Source organism: Camelus bactrianus, chromosome 34 (genome assembly GCF_048773025.1).
Source record: "Camelus bactrianus isolate YW-2024 breed Bactrian camel chromosome 34, ASM4877302v1, whole genome shotgun sequence".
Classification (NCBI taxonomy): Eukaryota; Metazoa; Chordata; class Mammalia; order Artiodactyla; family Camelidae; genus Camelus; species Camelus bactrianus.
In genome coordinates, this window is record NC_133572.1 from 20,598,219 (window position 1) to 20,615,918 (window position 17,700).

The 17,700-nt window shown below is 44.0% G+C and overlaps 2 protein-coding genes across 11 annotated transcripts in view; one reads left to right on the forward strand and one right to left on the reverse strand.

Moving 5' to 3' along the window:
• Positions 1–2,063, forward strand: part of DNM1L (dynamin 1 like) — a 46,957-nt gene extending 44,894 nt beyond the window's left edge. For all 10 annotated transcript variants that reach the window (XM_074357752.1, XM_074357754.1, XM_074357758.1 and 7 more), the window contains one exon: positions 229–2,063. In XM_074357752.1, the coding sequence (XP_074213853.1) occupies positions 229–285 (57 nt within the window). In that variant the 3' untranslated portion in view covers positions 286–2,063. The remainder of the gene's footprint in view (positions 1–228) is intronic.
• Positions 1,254–11,839, reverse strand: YARS2 (tyrosyl-tRNA synthetase 2). Its single transcript, XM_010954103.3, has 5 exons — positions 11,032–11,839; positions 10,035–10,202; positions 4,495–4,650; positions 4,012–4,182; positions 1,254–3,370 (listed from the first exon to the last, which is right to left on the reverse strand). Exons 1-5 carry the CDS (start codon positions 11,811–11,813, stop codon positions 3,211–3,213), a joined length of 1,437 nt encoding a protein of 478 aa, XP_010952405.3. The 5' UTR covers positions 11,814–11,839; the 3' UTR covers positions 1,254–3,210.
• Positions 11,840–17,700: the final 5,861 nt, after the last annotated feature.

Below are 17,700 nucleotides of genomic sequence, written 5' to 3' on the forward strand. Positions count from 1 at the left end.
AACATATGTTGTTTAAAACGCATTCTCATCCTTAGAGGAACTGTGAAGTCTCTGTATTTGCATGACATCCAGTCTTTTTTTTTTCTGTTGGCACTTGGTTAGATTCCAGTTTCAGAGAGGATGCTGATCAGTATAAATTCACCATATATCGAGATACTAGCCCATATCGATTCAGATTCTCTGATATTACAACTCAAGCATTTATAATTTTTATCATCTTTAATGCAGGCACTACAAGGAGCCAGTCAAATTATTGCTGAAATCCGAGAGACTCACCTTTGGTAAAGAGAACTATGTAATACCAACACTTGGCTGACTTGCTAGTGACTGCCTACTTGAGTAGAACTTTATTTATGAACTCCTGTGTGTTGCAATGGAATGGACCTGCTCACGTGAAGACTGGCTATCCACAGAAACTGTGCTCTGTATTGCAGAACAAATCATACATTTAATCCAAATAATAAATGGCTGTTTCTAAAATTTCCTGGTATATATAAAATACATCAAGTCTATCTTGTGACAGTTTCGTTTGAACTTAAAAGGAACTGTTAATAGTTGTAGCTGTACAAGCAGTTTGTCTGTGGATATAAGATGACCTGTGTACTCTGCTAGTAGTCCTAAAGCTGCTGCCATAGTCCTTCAAGAAGAATGCACCAGGACACCATTTCGTACGACTATAATGCATGCACTATGTATCAACGGATCTGGCTTTGAAAGAGGTGGGTTGACAAGTTACTCACGTAATCACCAGTCGACCTGTTCTTTGATTTAATTTTACTGAGCTGCTCTGCAGCCTCTGCTGTGTGAGAAGGTTGAATGGCCAAGAGGGTCTGTAACACTGACAGTGACTGGTATGCATAATGTGTAGCTACATAGTCCTTCCACTCCTGGGTCCACGCTGCCCTAGCGCATTAAAAGTTAAAGTATCTTTGATCTTACTTAAACGTGGAAGCATGAATTATGTCTGCCTGCATTAAAAACAACCATCTCTATTTTATTATCTAGTAAGACCTGGTAGCATCCATCCCCTTTTAATTTTGAGACATCCTAATACAGTCCCCTTGGTTTCCAAATACAATGGAAATAATCCGGACACATTTTTAAATTGGGGCACGCACACCACACTTCAAGACTCACGTAGAGGTGGAACTTAAACCAAACACTGCTGATTACCGGAGTGTCTCTTTCTGTAAGTGTGAGTTGGTAACAGTTACTCTTGCTTCACACCAAAATACTTTAGAATAGAATAGAGGTATGAAAATAATGGTGGAGCTTTATTATTTAAAGAAACACATCTGGACAGACACACATACTCCTAAAGGCTTTCAGGGGGTTGGGAGCGAGGTTTAGATCATACACACATTTTACTAAAATCCCCCAGATGATTCTTTGTATGGATTACACTAGATTTTAAGATAAACTATATGCTGCAGATATTAAACCTTTTAGAGTTATTCCGTTTATGAAGGGCTGCTGGCAGGAACAATGCGAGTACATCTGCTACCTTTAGTTACTGGTACCCATTTGACAGGCTCAGCAACTGATGTGAAACACAAAACACCAGAGTTAGCTGGGTATGACGTGGCACTGCTTTGAATGTGTCAGCAGTTCCACCTTCACAGAAAGCATGCTTCCAGATGTCAGCACACTTCACAATCACGCCGCCATCATTAAACACGTAGCCACCCGTGACTTCCTCATTCCAGGTAGACCAGATGACTACCGCTCCGTTACAGGTTTTCAAATTTGTAAGGGGGAGAAAGCTTGTAATGCACCTTTCTCCAGAATATCAGACAAATTCCAAACTGAGTATGTTACCTGCTGTGGTGCCGCACCTGCTAGTACTACACACCTCGTACAAAGGAAAACAGGCAAGGCAGGAATGGAACGAGAAAACCTCCTTTTGTTGGCCCTCAAGCTGAGTGAAGTTCTGAAATGTAGAGACGATCTCTGACATTTATAATGGATACCTGTATGTTTCACTATGTAAATAAAATTGCTGGTATGAAGTGACATTAAAGTTTGTCAATAAATGAATTCTTCCTAACTTTGATCCCAGAAAATTTAGATAAACTACAGCTTTTTTAACATTTAAATCTACTTTGGAACACAGCAGCACACCTTATACTGTAAGAAAGTTTAGTGACTTTTTTCCTATTAGGTTTTCGTAACTGACTAAAGTATTACATCTCCGTCTTTGCATATGAAGACAGTGACTTGCTCCAAGCAACCTAGGTAGTAAGTCGCTGAATTGGAACTCTAAAGCCATGCTCTGCGGCCTGTGAGATTTTCCAGAATAGATGAGACTGTAAACAGCTTGCGTGTGTGTTTGTGTTTCACTTGATCCTCAGGGGAAATAGTACCTTGATTTTTCAATGTTGGAAAACAGGTCTGTAGGACCAGCTTGCCTAATGAACGTAGAGCTTAATTTAACTAAGTCTTGATTCCAGATCCTTTAAATCTGACCTGAAAACTTCCCTTACCAGAGTATCTTTTGGTATTCTCACATGATTATCCTCTGTTTTATCTTGTTGGTTACTTTTCAGTTCATCTCAAGCTGCAATCTACTTGGGGACAGATGTTTAAACTTAAAACTAACTTAAAAGTTTGTAAATTTATAAAATATCGCTACCTTTTTTTACTAAGTAAAAAAAAAGAATAAATTTAATCATATGGAAACACAGGCAAGAGACTGGAAAACTAAATTAGAAACTTTCTAAAAAGTCAAGTACTGATTTTTGTTCTTTTCTTCGAAAAGAAATCATTGCTACAGTAATTTCTAATGCCAACCATGGCTTCCTCTGACTCTTCCCCTTTTTTAAGGAGAACTGAATTTGCATCCTAAACAACCAAAAAATCCAGTGAGATAAACACCTGATAAAGAAGTACCTCACTTCCTTACACTGCTGCGTCTACAGTGTCCTCATCTTCAAAAGGGCAAGGACAGGACAAGAAAGACAACACACAGCTTTTCATGAAGAGATTCACCCTGGAAATCGTGCTTAATGTTTAAGGCTCAGGAAGTAGAAATCCCACTATTAAATAACAAACGTAACCACCCTGTATAAATTATGAGATTACTCACACTGTGAGGCTTAGAGTGTGCACTCCATTCTCTGTTGTTTGATTTGATTAAGTGACGGTATAAGTCCGTCCGTCTTGAGAATGAATAAATGACGGATACGTCTGAACCACCAGGAGGACTCCTCTTCACAGCTGAAGCCATTTTATAATGTAGACGTTCCTTTTCCCTATTTTAAGTAACGAAAGTCCATTCTTAAGAATATGTTGTCCAACAACTAGAACGCTCTCAGGGTTTGTTACTTGTCTGTGATTTATACTGACTCCTCCTTCTGTAATCATCCGATACCTAAAAACAGAAATGGTTAGTGGTCAGGTAAGTCTAACCACTGCTGACCTGTCCCAGTAACACAGACACATCACCTCATTTACATTTTAAAGGCTCTTCATCGGAAACTAGCACTGAATTGTTACCTTCGTAGTTACTAGATTCCACCTCCCCTTTAATGTTCTTCTGAAGGAGCAGGTTTAAGACGGTCAACTGATACTTTTAAATAAGGCAGGCAATCCCTCTGCTCCCCAAAATAAAGAGGATACAGACTGACTATGAGATGGCTTGTGTGACTCTCCTTGGGGCCTGTCCTTGGATGTTCTCAAACTGCCCGCCCCTGAGCTCACTGAACCCAGAGTATTTATACGTAGTGACCCCCTAAACACGAGCCTTTTCAACGCTAGAGGAAAAACCGACCAGGTGAGACTCAGAGTCCAGTGATACTAGACTTTACAGAAAATTTAAGGGATTTTCAGGATTAAGAAATCAGTTATTAAAAAAAAAAAAGAAATCAGTTACTACTTTATTCTTAGACTAACCTAACTTCCACAAGGAATGCGATGCCATTATCAGGAAAACACCCTCTCTGGAAATACATGCTGTGAACTGTAACATTTAATGTTGAATGAAATGTGAACCTAAAAGTTAAATAACCTTACCCTCGGGGACCATCTGGGATGGCATTTGCTTTGCGACACGTGTCTAGGACGCTTGTTCCAGGGTCGAGAACTAATTCGGAAAATGAAGCTTCTTTAAACAACTCTTTTAACTCTTGATCTGACATGACCTCCAGTGCATCTATGCTGCTGTGATAAAGGGCTTGTGTACACCTGAAAAACACATTTTGAGAGCCACGGCCTGTGAGTGTTTGCTCAGATACGTGTTCTAACACCCGATAACCAACCACGAAGTTCCCGTTATGTCCCCGATGGAAAGTCTGCGACAGCAACACTTAGCCTGTCTGTGTAACTGACAAGCTCAGTTCGGGATAGTCTCTTCCCAGTAAACAGAGGCTATTCTAAAGCGATGAACGCTGACCATCCTTGGCAGAGGTAAAAGGGAACTCTGCAACAGCATGGCCCTAAACGTCCCCAGCCTCTTAACTAAGCAACTCATCAAGCGTCCGCTACTGGAAGAGGCACCTTTTAGCCGAGTCCAGCCCTTCTTGCCCGTGGACGAGCTTTGTTACTTCGGCAGCAAGCCGTTTCTGAGGGCCCCGCTTCTCTGCCTCTTTGACATGGAGCTGCATTATATGGTCAATCTCTGGAAGGGGCAGAAAAGTAAAGAGCTTCAGGTACCTTGGGGACAAAAAAAAACCTGTTAGGTTTATACAACATACCTAGTTTTAATTTCCAGCTCCCGTTCCCTTTAAAGAACATCCGGCTTACTTTTAAATTTATTTTAAATTATGAAACATAACAAACATGCACGGATGTACCAAAAATAAGACAAAGTAATACATACACCATCCTGACTGAAGATGTTACTGTTCTGCCATCTTTGTTTCAGACCCTTTTTAAAAGTCACAAAGCAGCAGAGACACCGATGAAGACCCCAGCCCCATCATGTATATTCTCCTTCACCACTAATCTAAATTTGTGGGCACCCTTCCCACGCACACTTTTATATTTCTGTTTCCTGTGTATGCACCCAGAAATAAAACTATCGTGTAATTAAAAACTGAGAAGTATCCTCTTTTAAAAATCTTATCTTTGGTGAAAACCATAGGAAAGTATGCAAATCACAAACACAGCTTAATGAGTCATAAAGCAAACATCTGTGTAACTGTCACCTGTCGAAATACACAACGCTGCTCCCACCCAAGAAAGCCAGACGCCCCACCCTCACCCCCGCCAAGGTGACCACTCCTCTGACTTTCACGGGAATCACTTCCTCGTTTTTCCTTCTATGTTTGCCATCTCGGTATGCTTCCTTAGACAGCATCACTTAGTTAGTTCTGCCTTTTTTCAGACATACAAACAGAATCCACAGAATACATTTTTGTTTGGCTGCTTTGGCACATCACTGTGTTGGAGATTCACCCACGTTGCTGTGTGTGCAGCTGTCCAATGCAACACTCCATGCTGTGAATGTCTCAGAATGTATTTATTCTAGCCTGGGTGTCTGCATTCTCCCCACCCTGGGGCACTGGTTAACACTGCGACTATGACTAGTCCCACGTTCTTCTTGGTGCACATGTGCACTAACCTGTCAGGGGTGCGCCCAGGGAAGGGACTGACCAGCACAGGATGTGTGTGTATTCGACTTGAGTAGCACCGCCACGTATCTCTCCAAGTGGTTCTCTAAGTGTAGGGCACGTGCTTGACGTTAAGCGTTTGTCAGTGCGTCCCTTTCAAAGACATCCCTCCTGGACACGCACGCGGCCTGCTGTTACGACAGGGCTGACAGCAGCCAACTAGGTAAGGAACCAGACTGCCCCGACCAGTGAAGAGCCGCTTTTAGAAAGCCCTGGGACCAAGATAACTGACTGCTTGAGTGGCCCCACTCCTCCCTTCCCACGCCCTAATCCTTGCTTGTGTTTTAAATTAGCCAGTGAAGAGGGAGCCTGCAAAGCCCCAGGCAGTAACGGCAGAGCCCCAGGTCTGCGCTCCCTACCCCGCTCTCTGTCTTCAACCTCGCCGTGTGGCCCTCAGACTATGTACCTTCTAGAAACTGTAATAAATCTTATTTTTTAAAGTTCCCTGATGATGGTTGCTGAGGTGCGTCCTGCAATCATTAGGACCACAAGGGCTGGTCCAGCCACGGTGTTGGCTCTGGGTGAAGAGATGTCTGGGGTGGGGGGGAGCACAGTATCAGCACGGGTGAGTGCCGGGCATTTCTAGCTGATGGCACCACTGTGGACAGGCTGAGGTCCCAAGACAGCTGGCAGTGGTGTAGCTGGCAGGACTGCACGACCGCCTTTCAGCTTTGAGTAGTTTACTAACTGGCTAACTCAGGGAGGTAACACCATCTGGGGGGCGGCAACGCGGGCTGGAGGGCCATCAAGCTGTGATTACGTCTGTTACATGTTGCCTCCACTGGGCATTGCCTGCGCTATCTGTCCCCAAATGCCCCTGCTGCCATAATTCAATGATCTCCGCAAAGCAGTGTGGTCAGCGATCAAGGCCACGTGGTCTAATGAAATGATCAGACCACTAATTAGAGGCCTTAACTGACTACTAATGTACACGAAGGTGCCCCACATCTCAGGGCTAAGGAGAGCTAACGAGGATGGACTGGATCCCAAGGTGAGGCTTTGGGCCAGAGGTGAGAGGAAAGGCTATTCCCACAGGTACACAGGAGGGAGACCTGCCCTGCGCGTGGTGGGTCACACTGGGGCTACACTTCCTAACCTGAGGGGTGGAACAGCCTGACAGCAGGGAACCCGGCACAGCGAAGGGCAAACACAGCCAAGGCCTGCTGTCCTTTGTCCCTCTAACTCAATGGGATGTCACGGGTCCAGTACCCATTGTGCTGTTGCTAAACAATGGACACACGTAAATGTCCTGATATCTCATGCTAGAGCCTGTAAGGCCCCGGAGGTGGGACACCAGCTCCGTGATGAGGGCAGAGCCCCTCTGGAAGCTTCCTGGGCACTGCTTAGTGCCACCGTGTGCCCAGACGCCAAGGCTCCAGTTCTGCACCCCCAAGGCCTTGGGCTTTCCCAAAGACCCTGTGCATCTTCTGCCGTTGGAGACAGACCGAAGTCCGGGGGTTGACTGGGACAGCCCGAAAACGGGGCAGCCACCTACAAAGAGGGCTCATGGGATGTCTTCCGCAAGCTTTTTCTGCTACCAACATGTAAGATCAAGACAACAGAGAAAATCAGGAAGAAAAAAACAGATCAGAAATCATGCCTTAACTGAAATTCCAACCTTCTGCAGAGATTCTGCACAGAAGGAAGGAAAGAAGGGAGCTGATTGGCTGTTGCAGGTTTTTGGAACCTAAATTGTCACTCATGGCTGCTGAAATGTGCCAACTGACCAACTGGTACCTCTAAAGATCCTAAAATCTACAGCCTTCTCTGAGATCCATCCATCCAGGCTATGTCTGTTTCTGCTGAGGTCCCCTTGGTTTTCCCTGGAATGGGCAGAACAAAGCAACATGCCTCGTGAGGCACCAAGGGGAAAGCTGCCAGTGTCACGGAGGCCTCTAGTGAGGACAAAGAGGGAGCAGAAAGGCAGGCAGAGGACCCCGGAGCCCCCCCTCTCCTCACCCGGACAGTCACCGCCGGGCCCTGTGCCCATCCTCCCATCACAGTGACTACTGCCAAGTGAATGCGAGACACGAGAAGAGGCCCGTCTCCTGCTGTGCAAAATGGGCATGGTTGATGGGTTTACTGTTTCCTACCCTTTCTATGACCAGAGTGACTCCAATGACTCCCTTTTCAGTCTAACCTTGAAGAAGCCCCATCTGATCCTGAGTCCAGAGAATTCTGTTTACAAGATGCTCCCTCTAACCACAGGCCAGTGTTCCTACACTTCACTTTTACTATCAAAACCACTCAAAAGGCACTGATGGGCACTGACGTGGAGTGAATTACTCACCGGTAAACCAGCCACCACACTCAGGTACAACACACGCTGGCCCTTGCATGTTCCAGAAGCAACACGTCCCTCATCTCTCACTGATTCTTTGCCTTAGACACACAGTCACACGCGAGTCTGTCACCTCCCACTGCGGCGAGGCGCAGCAGGACGCTTTGCGGGCTGCCTGGCAGGCAGCTCAACAAGCCTCACCCCTAGTCCCCCCTGGCCCCACACTCCGAGTCAGGGCTTGACCACATCCGACCATGCCTCCCCAGAGTCTCTGGACCAAACATAAGTCTCCTCGATTCCCTATGGGGTTTGGGGTGAAGCGCCTAGCTCCAAGGGCAGCCCCTGGAAGCCAGCTTTGGATCCTTCTGGGCTCTTTTAGAAAGAGAGGCCCTAACCAGCCCCCAGCTGATACTACCCCTTCGTGCCCTGGGCGGAGGATGCTTCTGCCAGAAGCTTGGCCCCGCTACTAACACCTCCTCGGTGGTGTGAAAATGGCATCTTAGGAGAGGACTCAGCTTGACGGCAAAGCTGTTCCTAATGACAGGAGGATGTGGCTTCCCTCATGCCCAAGAGCCCTGTGGGGCTGGCAGGGTGTTCCTGCTGCCTCCTCTTCTGGCTGGTTGGGGAGCCCCCTGGGACCTATGGTCTGAGATGCACAGGGAGCCAGTGTTCTTCACCAACGGCAGGAATGCAGCATCCCACCTGGTCTGAGGCACCTCTCCAGGTGAGGAAGGCAGTCCTGGCTGATCACCTGGCCCTTGGCATGCCAGAAAAAGCGGCCTTTCGCAGAGCCACATTTTCACAGACCCCTGGGCTATTGCTAATGGTCTTGCGGTTTGGTCTAGCCAATAGCTAAGGGACAGTTTTCTCATACGAGACAAGCCCACCTGGCCCAGGCATGGATGGGGCCCCCAGTTCCCATCACTGTTACCCACGTTTCCATTCACACTACCTGCTCTGTGCTGGAAGCCACTTTCAATAGTACCTCCGACTCCCTAAGCCCACCACTCTGCACAGTACAGGCCCTTCCTAGGATCCTGAGAGCCCACATGACCGAGGGTCACCGAGGAATTCGTGTCTCAACAGCTTGGGCTCAAGTGAGGGGACTCCCTCTCTCCTCTGGCAGCAAAGTTGTGACAGACGATTGCATTCTCCGCTCTCAAACCGAACAATGGAGACTGGGGACATACCCCCGGGAGACCAGCCACACTCCCAAAAGCAGGTTGACTTTACTCCACGGCCTCCTTCCCCGGAGGCCTTCATCAGACGTGCCTTCACCATCACTGATATTCACACAGGACTCCTTTGGGTGATGCCCACAAAGAACTCCTCTTCAAAACAGGTAAACTCCTTCCTTACTATATTTATTCTCATTCCCTTTAGATTAACAAACTTTACTGACTCTGACCCACTTTACCTCTCCAGACACTAAACACAGTATCTCTCCAATACAATATCCTTTAGAATTTCCATCTCAGCTACAGCCTTGGGCAACTGGCCTCACTGACCATCACTAGTCTCCTTAAAGAGACACTTTTATACTTTTGCTCAACAGTGGCTCTTAATGCTCGGCAGGAAAGTCTTACACATTTAAAAAATCTTAAGAATCATTCCTGGATTATTTTGATGATACAATTATGTCAAAAATATTTTCCAAAAAATGCACTTTCTTTGTTGCAAGTGTATTTCTCATTACCTTATATTATTCCAGGAGTTTGAGATACTGTGAATTAATGAGAAAATCATTTTTTAAAAGGATCTTCTTTTGTGTTAAAGAAAAGGAACTTTAGAGACAAAGGTAAAATAAGGGTTAGTGAAGTTTAAGATGAAAGGAGTGAAAAAACCAGAATATGCAAGCAATAATGTCCTAAGTACTTTGCTAGATGTAGATCACGAACTTGGCTTTAAGTTTTCTAGTACCCACAGTGGTTTTCTGCTTTAACGAAAAGTGTTTAATTTTAGAACAGTTAAAACTACAATGTTCTGGAATGTACTGGTTTATGCCTTAAATAGAACCTGAGTGAAAAAAAAAAAAAAAACAAAACCCAAAACTATGAAGGGATGATGGGTACAGACAGATTCAATGGCTCAAATTAAATCATGAGCTTATGAACTTAATTCTCAGCACACCATTAAGAACTCACCTTTCTACCAAATCATCTTGCTGCCTGACAAAAAACTGATACAGTTCAAATGGAGATGTCTTATCTCTGTTTAGCCAAACAGCATTGCCAGCAGACTTTCCCAGTTTTGCTCCAGTGGTACTTGTAATTAGAGGAACAGAGATTCCAAATACGTCTTCTCCAGTCAATCTGTGCACAAAGAAGAACTTCATTACATACGTCAAGGTCTGGTGCTGGTAGATTCTGCTCATCAGTCTTCCAATTTCAGTCTGGTCTCCAGCTCTAAGAACACTTACCTGACCTCCTAAACCTGGATTTTTGCTCCTCTTACTGCCTTCTCAACTCTCTATTTTGGCAGTTGTCATTCCGACCTGTAATTGAGCCAGTGGCTCTGGGCAAGTCAAGGGAAAGTGCTGAATAACTAGGCCCCAGAAATTTCTAAAGGCCTGGTGGGAAAAGGGGAGAAAACTGGGTAAAGGGCAAGTCAGGCAGAGACACCAAAGGAGGTGTTTTAAAGGGAATTTTTACGTGAGAAGCACATAAACTAATCCTGTAGTTCATCTTCCTCAGGAAAATGCCACTAAACTCTACATTATTTGCTAAATATTTAGTGTTGAAAAAATATTTTGAGATGCCAACCAATTCTTAACACTTAGCTTCACGTAAGGTGCCGAGCAAAAGCAGACTATTCGAGGAGGCCCAGTCACGTACTGGTATAAACAAAGAAAAGCAGTTTTTCAAATCAGAAACACAGAAAAAGCTTCGGAGAAGCAAACAGCTACAACCCGAATCCTGACTAGTGGTCTCTGTCCTGTGGCGGTCTAGAGTGTGGCCCACACCTAACACCATTAATTCAGCCCGAGTTGTCCTTAGCCAGTGATATCAATGCCATTACAGACCCTTAAATGCAGATAAACCCAGTAGGGCGTCACCCACAATCCCAGTAATACATCAGAAGCGAGTCGCGTGTGAACTGTCTAGCATTCCTGAGCATTCTTCCTGCTGTAAAGGTGCTTACTTGTGGATGAACTCATATCCGGACATGATGTTGCCCAGCTGATCAGATCCACCCAGCTGGACCCGGCATCCATACCGCTGGAACAGGTAGTAGAAATCATACGCCTGGAGGACCTGGTATAAAAACTCGGCCAAACTCATTCCTTCGGGGCTCTTGAGCCGGGTCTGCACGCTCAGCCGGCTCAGCAACGTGCCCATGCGGAAGTGGCCGCCCACCGCCGCTAGGAAGTCCACCAGGGGCTGCTTCTGGTACCAGTCGGCGTTGTCCAGCACCGTGAACGTGCCCCAGGCCCGCCCGTCGGCGAACAGCTGCTGGTGGTTAGCCGCCAGGGCCTGGAGCCCTCGGCGCAGGGCGCGCGCGTTGCTCCGCACGCGCTCCGCCGCCAGCGCCTCGCGCTCCTTGCTCCGGCCGCTCGGGTCTCCCAGGCGCGCGGTGGCGCCCCCCACCAGCGCGATCACGTTGTGGCCCGCTCGCTGGAAGTGAAACAGGCCCAAGAGCGCCAGAAGATGGCCCACGTGAAGCGAGTCGGCCGTGGGGTCGAAGCCGCAGTAGACGGTCTGGGGCACGGTGCCCGCCGTGCGGTGGTCAAAGAGCTCCGGGAGCTCGGTCTTCGTACCCCTCTCGGGGAAGAACTCCTTAAACAGACCGCGCGCCTTCTGCACCGCCAGCAACCCCTGCGCGCCCGAGTGGCTCTCACGCAGCCCCCGGGGCAGGACTCCTGACCGGCCCGGGGTACCAAACCTCCGGCCCCGGGAAATGCACCGCAACATGGGCGCCGCCATCTTACACGAAGGGGATGCTGGGATCTTGGAGGCCGGCCACACCCCTCAGGGCCCGCCTCCTCCAATTCCCACGGAATGTGCTTCGGCGTTTTTCTGCGCATGCCCGGCTGTGCGCTCTCCGCAAACTCAGTCGCGGAGTTTTGATCGTCTCGGTGGGGTTCCCGCTTAAAGTCCGGTCACCGTAACTTCCCTGAAACTTAATTTCCTCATCCTTCCATAACCTGGGCGTGTTTCTGATACTAGCGTCTAACTCGTTGGACTGTTGTGAGGATTAAGAATTAAGACACTTGGCACATAGCTTTCTAAAATGTTAGCTCTTTTTTTTTTTAATTGAATTATAGTCAGTTTACAACTGGTGTACAGCAGTTTTTCGGTCATACATGAACATACATATATTCATTCTGATATTCTTTTTCACCTTGAGCTACTATAAGATCTTGAATATACTTCCCTGTGCTATATAGTATAAGCTTGTTTATTCTCTATATACCTGTCAGTATCTGCAAGACTACTCCCAGTCTGTCCCTTCCCATCCCCCTCCCCCCAGCATCCACAGTTTCGTATTGTCTGTGAGTCTGTTTCTGTTTTATATTTAAGTTCATTTGTCTTTTTTTTTTTTTAAGATTCCACATATGAGTGACATACGGTATTTTTCTTTCTCTAAAATGTTAGCTTTTGTTTAAACTTTCACATACAAAAAATGTGATCCACAAGTTCTTTAAAGCCTTAGCTCTATGCAAAAACTTATTCATAGAGGTTGTGAGGGGTTAGAAATTGGTTTAAGGTCACGGAGAGATAGGGAGAGGCCAACAGTTCCGTTATTCTGATTCCCGAGTGGATGGGAACTACTCAGTCCCCAGTATTCATTAGCGGCTCCAGGAGGTGGCACTCTTGTCCAAGCTATAATGAGATAAAATTCATAGTAAATACAGAAAGCTCTGATTATTTATTTCAACTACAGGTAACCAAGCGGGACACAGATTTAGCACAAGTGGATTCAAATTAGTAATCACATTGCAACAGCAATAGGCAGGTGCTGTGAGTCCTCTGCTCATCAGTGACGGGGGTCTCGTTAGCAGTTGGCTGGCAGGGATCCAACTCCAAAACTGCCTTTAGAGTCTCATTTCTGGGACCGCTTTCAATGCCAACTGTCTTAGGTCGAGTTCCCAGGGAAAGAGACTCGAGTTGGAAAATTATGGGGGTGTGCTCTTGAGAACGCCTGTGGGTGTGATGGAAGCCGGGATGGGCAGAGAGAAGAGTTGATTTGTGAGCAGTTTGAAATAGAGGCCTTAGACAACCCCCACAGGGGGCTCTGGAGCTGGGATTTCCTTTCCGAATCATCCTGAAAAGAGGCGAGGAAGCAGGCCTTTACTGTGGGATGCCCCTGGGCAAGGCTTTGGCAAAGGGGGAGATGCAGAAGAAGCATGAGCTGTGAGCCGTCAGCAGCCAATACTGTGCTGCTGGGGGACTGACTGCCTTGGTCCTGAAGCAGGCATCTGGGCCACGCCCTCATTGTTCCCTACAGGACCTTTCCATTTCTTAACTTTATAAAGTCATTTAACAAAATATGTTTAAAAAATTAGTTTCTTTGCAGCTATAATTATCAGAGAATTGAGTTTCTCATTGCCAGACAGTAACTTCGACAGGATTGTTCGATACTTACTTAACAGGCTGTGTAACATAATTCCAAATCCCATAATTTTTTATCCCAAAGCACGTAAACTAAATTGTTTAATTTAATATTAGCAAGTGTTGCCGGTTGTTAGGTTGTCATGTTGTGGAAAGAATAAAGAGATGAGACACAAAGGTCAAAAAAGTAAAGTGAGGATTTATTAAAGGATGGATAGTACCCTCTCAAAGGGAGAGCGGGCAGGCTCAGGTGAGGAGCCGCCCTGTGTTTCTTTGGCAAGTTTGTTTGCATAGGATGTAAAAATCAATGGGCAGAATATTCGTTTGGAGCCGTATTCCCTGACTTTCATCCCAGCTCCACCTTCCTGGAGGAACGAGGGATTTTTGTGCCTATTTAGTCTGGATGGTAAGTGTCATGGCGTCGGTGCATCATGGGTACTTCTAAACTGCAAGGCTAATTTTATTGTAATGAGGGCATAATGAGCAAAAGGTTACATTTGGATGCTGGAGGTGCCTGCCTTTCCCCACCTCTCTTTGCCTGTCTCCGGGACACTTGTCACCCCAAAATGTGTGATTTCTTATCTGTCTGGAGGTTTTTGCTTTTCTCTATCTGCCCAAGGACCCCTGTTCTTCACAAGATGTATGGTTTCCTGCCATTTGTCCCATGCCCCCCTTTCTCTGCTCATATCTAGCTGTCTGCCTGCTCTAACACAAGGGCCAAATTGAATCTCGATAATGAAAATGAAGACACAGCAATATTTTCCTCAAGAAAATGAACATTTGGAGGAAGAAAGATTTCTTTAAAAAAATTATTTGGAAAAGCCAGTCTCTCACACAAGTTTTTGTATCCATACGTTCATTCTGTCAATTCAACAATATTTTTAAGTGCATTGAATATAATACATTGGATGCCTGTCTTTATCCTTCTGCCTCAGTTTCAAAGATACTAGGTTAAAAAATATTTACAGTTTCGTCTGGTCCTGAAGAAAATAAGGAGTATGTTCTAACTCTCCTGTTGCCATTCAAAATATCTCAAATTTGCCATCATCACCAGTTCAGCTGCAGCTTATTTCACACCACTTTGATCAGGGAAATATTTCAGTATGTACAGCAGGAAATTCTCCTGAGCACACAGCCAATGGTGCTTACTATTTAGTAACCAACACACAGGAAGATTTGAACATTTTCAAAAGGGTATCTTTCATTGTTCAGGTTTCTGATTAATGTGACAGGTAACTATCTGTGGCTTTTACAGGCATGTTAGTAATTTTATGCCAGAAAGTATGACTTCATATTGTGGTTTAATTACTTACTCACTTCAGGAAACCATAGTTTTTCTCATTGAACCGTGTACCTGTTTTAACATGATTTGATGCCCTGTGCTTAATGGAGAAGGAATTTTGTGGACAATGATAAACAGAAAATTTTTATCTGAGATTAGAATGTATTATAAGGTCTTTAAATAGAGATTTGAGTTCTGCTTGGTGTCTTACTAAATTCAGTTGTATTTCTTGAAGAGGTAGTGAAGTCTGGTACAGAAGGTAGTACCAGAGCAGGTGCTACGTGGGACTTGATGGCTCAGTGACAGTCACAGTTATTTTCTTTTTATAATTTGTCTTGGTGGAACAGGAAAAATGAGGCTTTGTCCAAAAAATGGAAGCAACAGAAGAAGGTGGGACTTTTAAAACTTTGGAATTATATACATGGCTAAAATTTTATGACACTTGATCTTGACCTGAGCTTAGCATACGAAAAGGTGCACAAGTTGATTCTTGCTGTTTTTTATTGGCTTAAAAGGTGAGTGAACACACCATACACAAAAATAAACTCAAATGGTTTAAAGACTTAAACATAAGACAAGACATGATAAACCTCCTAGAAGAAAACATAGGCAAAACATTCTCTGACATAAATCTTAGCAATGTTCTTGTAGGATGGTCTACCCAGGCAATAGAAACAAAAGCAAAAAATAACAAATGGGACCTAATTAAACTTAAAAGCTTTTGCACAGCAAAGGAAACCATAAGCAAAACAAAATGACAACTTACAGAATGGGAGAAAATATTTGCCAATGAGGCAACTGACAGAGGCTTAATTTCCAGAATATATAAACAGCTCATACAACTTAATAAGAAAAAAAAAAACAACCCAATTCAAAAATAGGCAGAAGATCTAAACAAGCAGTTCTCCAAAGAAGGCATACAGATGGCCAATAGGCACATGAAAAAATGCTCAACATCACTAATAACACCTCACACCAGTCAGAATGGCCATCATTCAAAAGTCCACAAACAATAAATGTTGGAGAGGGTATGGAGAAAAGGGAACCCTTCTACACTGTTGGTGGGAATGTAGTTTGCTGCAGCCATTATGGAAAACAGTATGGAGATTCCTTGAAAGACTAAAAATAGACTTACCATATGATCCAGCAGTCCCACTCTTAGGCATATATCCAGAGGAAACCCTAATTTAAAAAGATACATGCACCCCAATGTTCATAGCAGCACTGTATACAATAGCCAAGACATGGAAACAACCTAAATGTCCATCAACAGATGACTGGATGAAGAAGTTGTGGTATATTTATATAATGGAATACTATTCAGCCATAAAAATGACAACATAATGCCATTTGCAGCAACATGGATGTCCTTGGAGAATGTCACTCTAAGTGAAGTAAGCCAGAAAAAGAAAGAAAAATACCATATGAGAACGCTTATATGTTGAGTCTAAAAAAAAAGAAAAAAAGAGGGCACTAATGAACTCATCTATAAAACAGAAACAGACTTACAGACATGGTCAATAATCTTATGGTTACCAGGGGAAAGGAAATGGGAAGGGATAAATTTGGGAATTTGAGATTTGCAAATGTTAGCCACTATATATAAATATAGATTAAAAAATATTTCTCCTGTATAGCACAGGGAACTATAGTCAATATCTTGTAATAACCTTTGATGAAAAAGAATATATGAAAATGAATATATGCATGTCTATGTATGACTGGGACATTGTGCTGCATGCACACCAGAAATCAACACATTATAACTGACTGTACTTCAATAAAAATTTTTTTGAAATAAATAAGTAAATAAATAAATAAATAAATTTTCCTATGGAAAAAATAAAGTGAATGAACAGTTTTAAAAAGAAATTTAGAAAATATGGTTTATCGCAACTGTGATAACTTGAGGTTAGCTGACCTTGAATTAAGAGACACATCTAGTTACAGTTATTCTTTACTGAAACAAAATGCTAGGTCAACATCCACTTTGATAGGATCTCTGTTTCATGTGGTTTGATTTTCAAAATGTCAACAATTAGAAATTGAATGGCATTTAAAAAGCACAAAAAAGTAAAGATGAATAGTGTTTTTATAGACTAGTCTCTCTCAGGTTATGCCCAACAGTGTAAACTTAGGTCCTCCTATTTAATTCTGAAGTGTTTTTTATGTAACATAGTACATATTCAAGTTATAGCAGAGATCTGCCTGGGGCTGCAATATGCACAGCAAAATGACAGCAGAAAGGAGTCTGAGGAATCCTGATCATTATAATCACCGTAAAATATTATTCTCCCTTATATTTCCTCTTTTTCTTGTGGAGCCTGGAGGTAAAGTTTTGTTCTGGAACATAAGTGGTGGTATCGGATGCAAAAAGGAGAGGCCAGGAGCAAGGAACAGAGATTGTAAGTCACTTCAGGGAATTAACAATCGGCTTCCTTCCAAATAAAGTATTTCCATGATATTTCTATTTCCTAGTACTTGAGAAAAGAAAAAGAATAATTTCTAAAGGCTGGTTTTAAGTCTCTGCTGTCTTTGCATACTAGTTAACAAATCAATCTGCTTCATAATTTCATCCTCTCTGAAGGCTCCCCTGCTGCCAATATTCTTGAAACACCTTAAATCCTAAAGAATCCTCCCACCCTGGCCCATCCTTACCTACGAGCCAACCCCTCTCCTTTCATTCCACATGAATTCTTCCGGGACGTTTCCTCTGCATTAGGCATGATAAGAGAAAGATATTTGTACTATCCAGATTCACCTGTTTTCCTAAAATGCATTAAAATGTGAAATCGATCACACTCATCCTCAAAAGAAGGACCATTCAATTTGATTAAAAGCATAAATATATGTAGGAGCTTGAAGCCTCGTCCACATCCTTTTATTGAAGTGGTTCTGTTGATTTTTGAGTTGATGGTTATCTTCACCTCCAAACATTTTTTTAGCAAAGACTAATTTCTTTTAAACTGTTGGTTG

Excerpts from the sequence above, each read along its gene's own strand:
- YARS2 (XM_010954103.3), bottom strand. The coding sequence starts at position 11,813 with ATGGCGGCGCCCATGTTGCGGTGCATTTCCCGGGGCCGGAGGTTTGGT. Across the intron at positions 10,203-11,031 it reads GGATATGAGTTCATCCACAA|ATTGACTGGAGAAGACGTAT; the intron begins GTAAGCACCTTT and ends CTTTGTGCACAG. Across the intron at positions 4,183-4,494 it reads GGGCTGGACTCGGCTAAAAG|GTGTACACAAGCCCTTTATC; the intron begins GTGCCTCTTCCA and ends TGTGTTTTTCAG.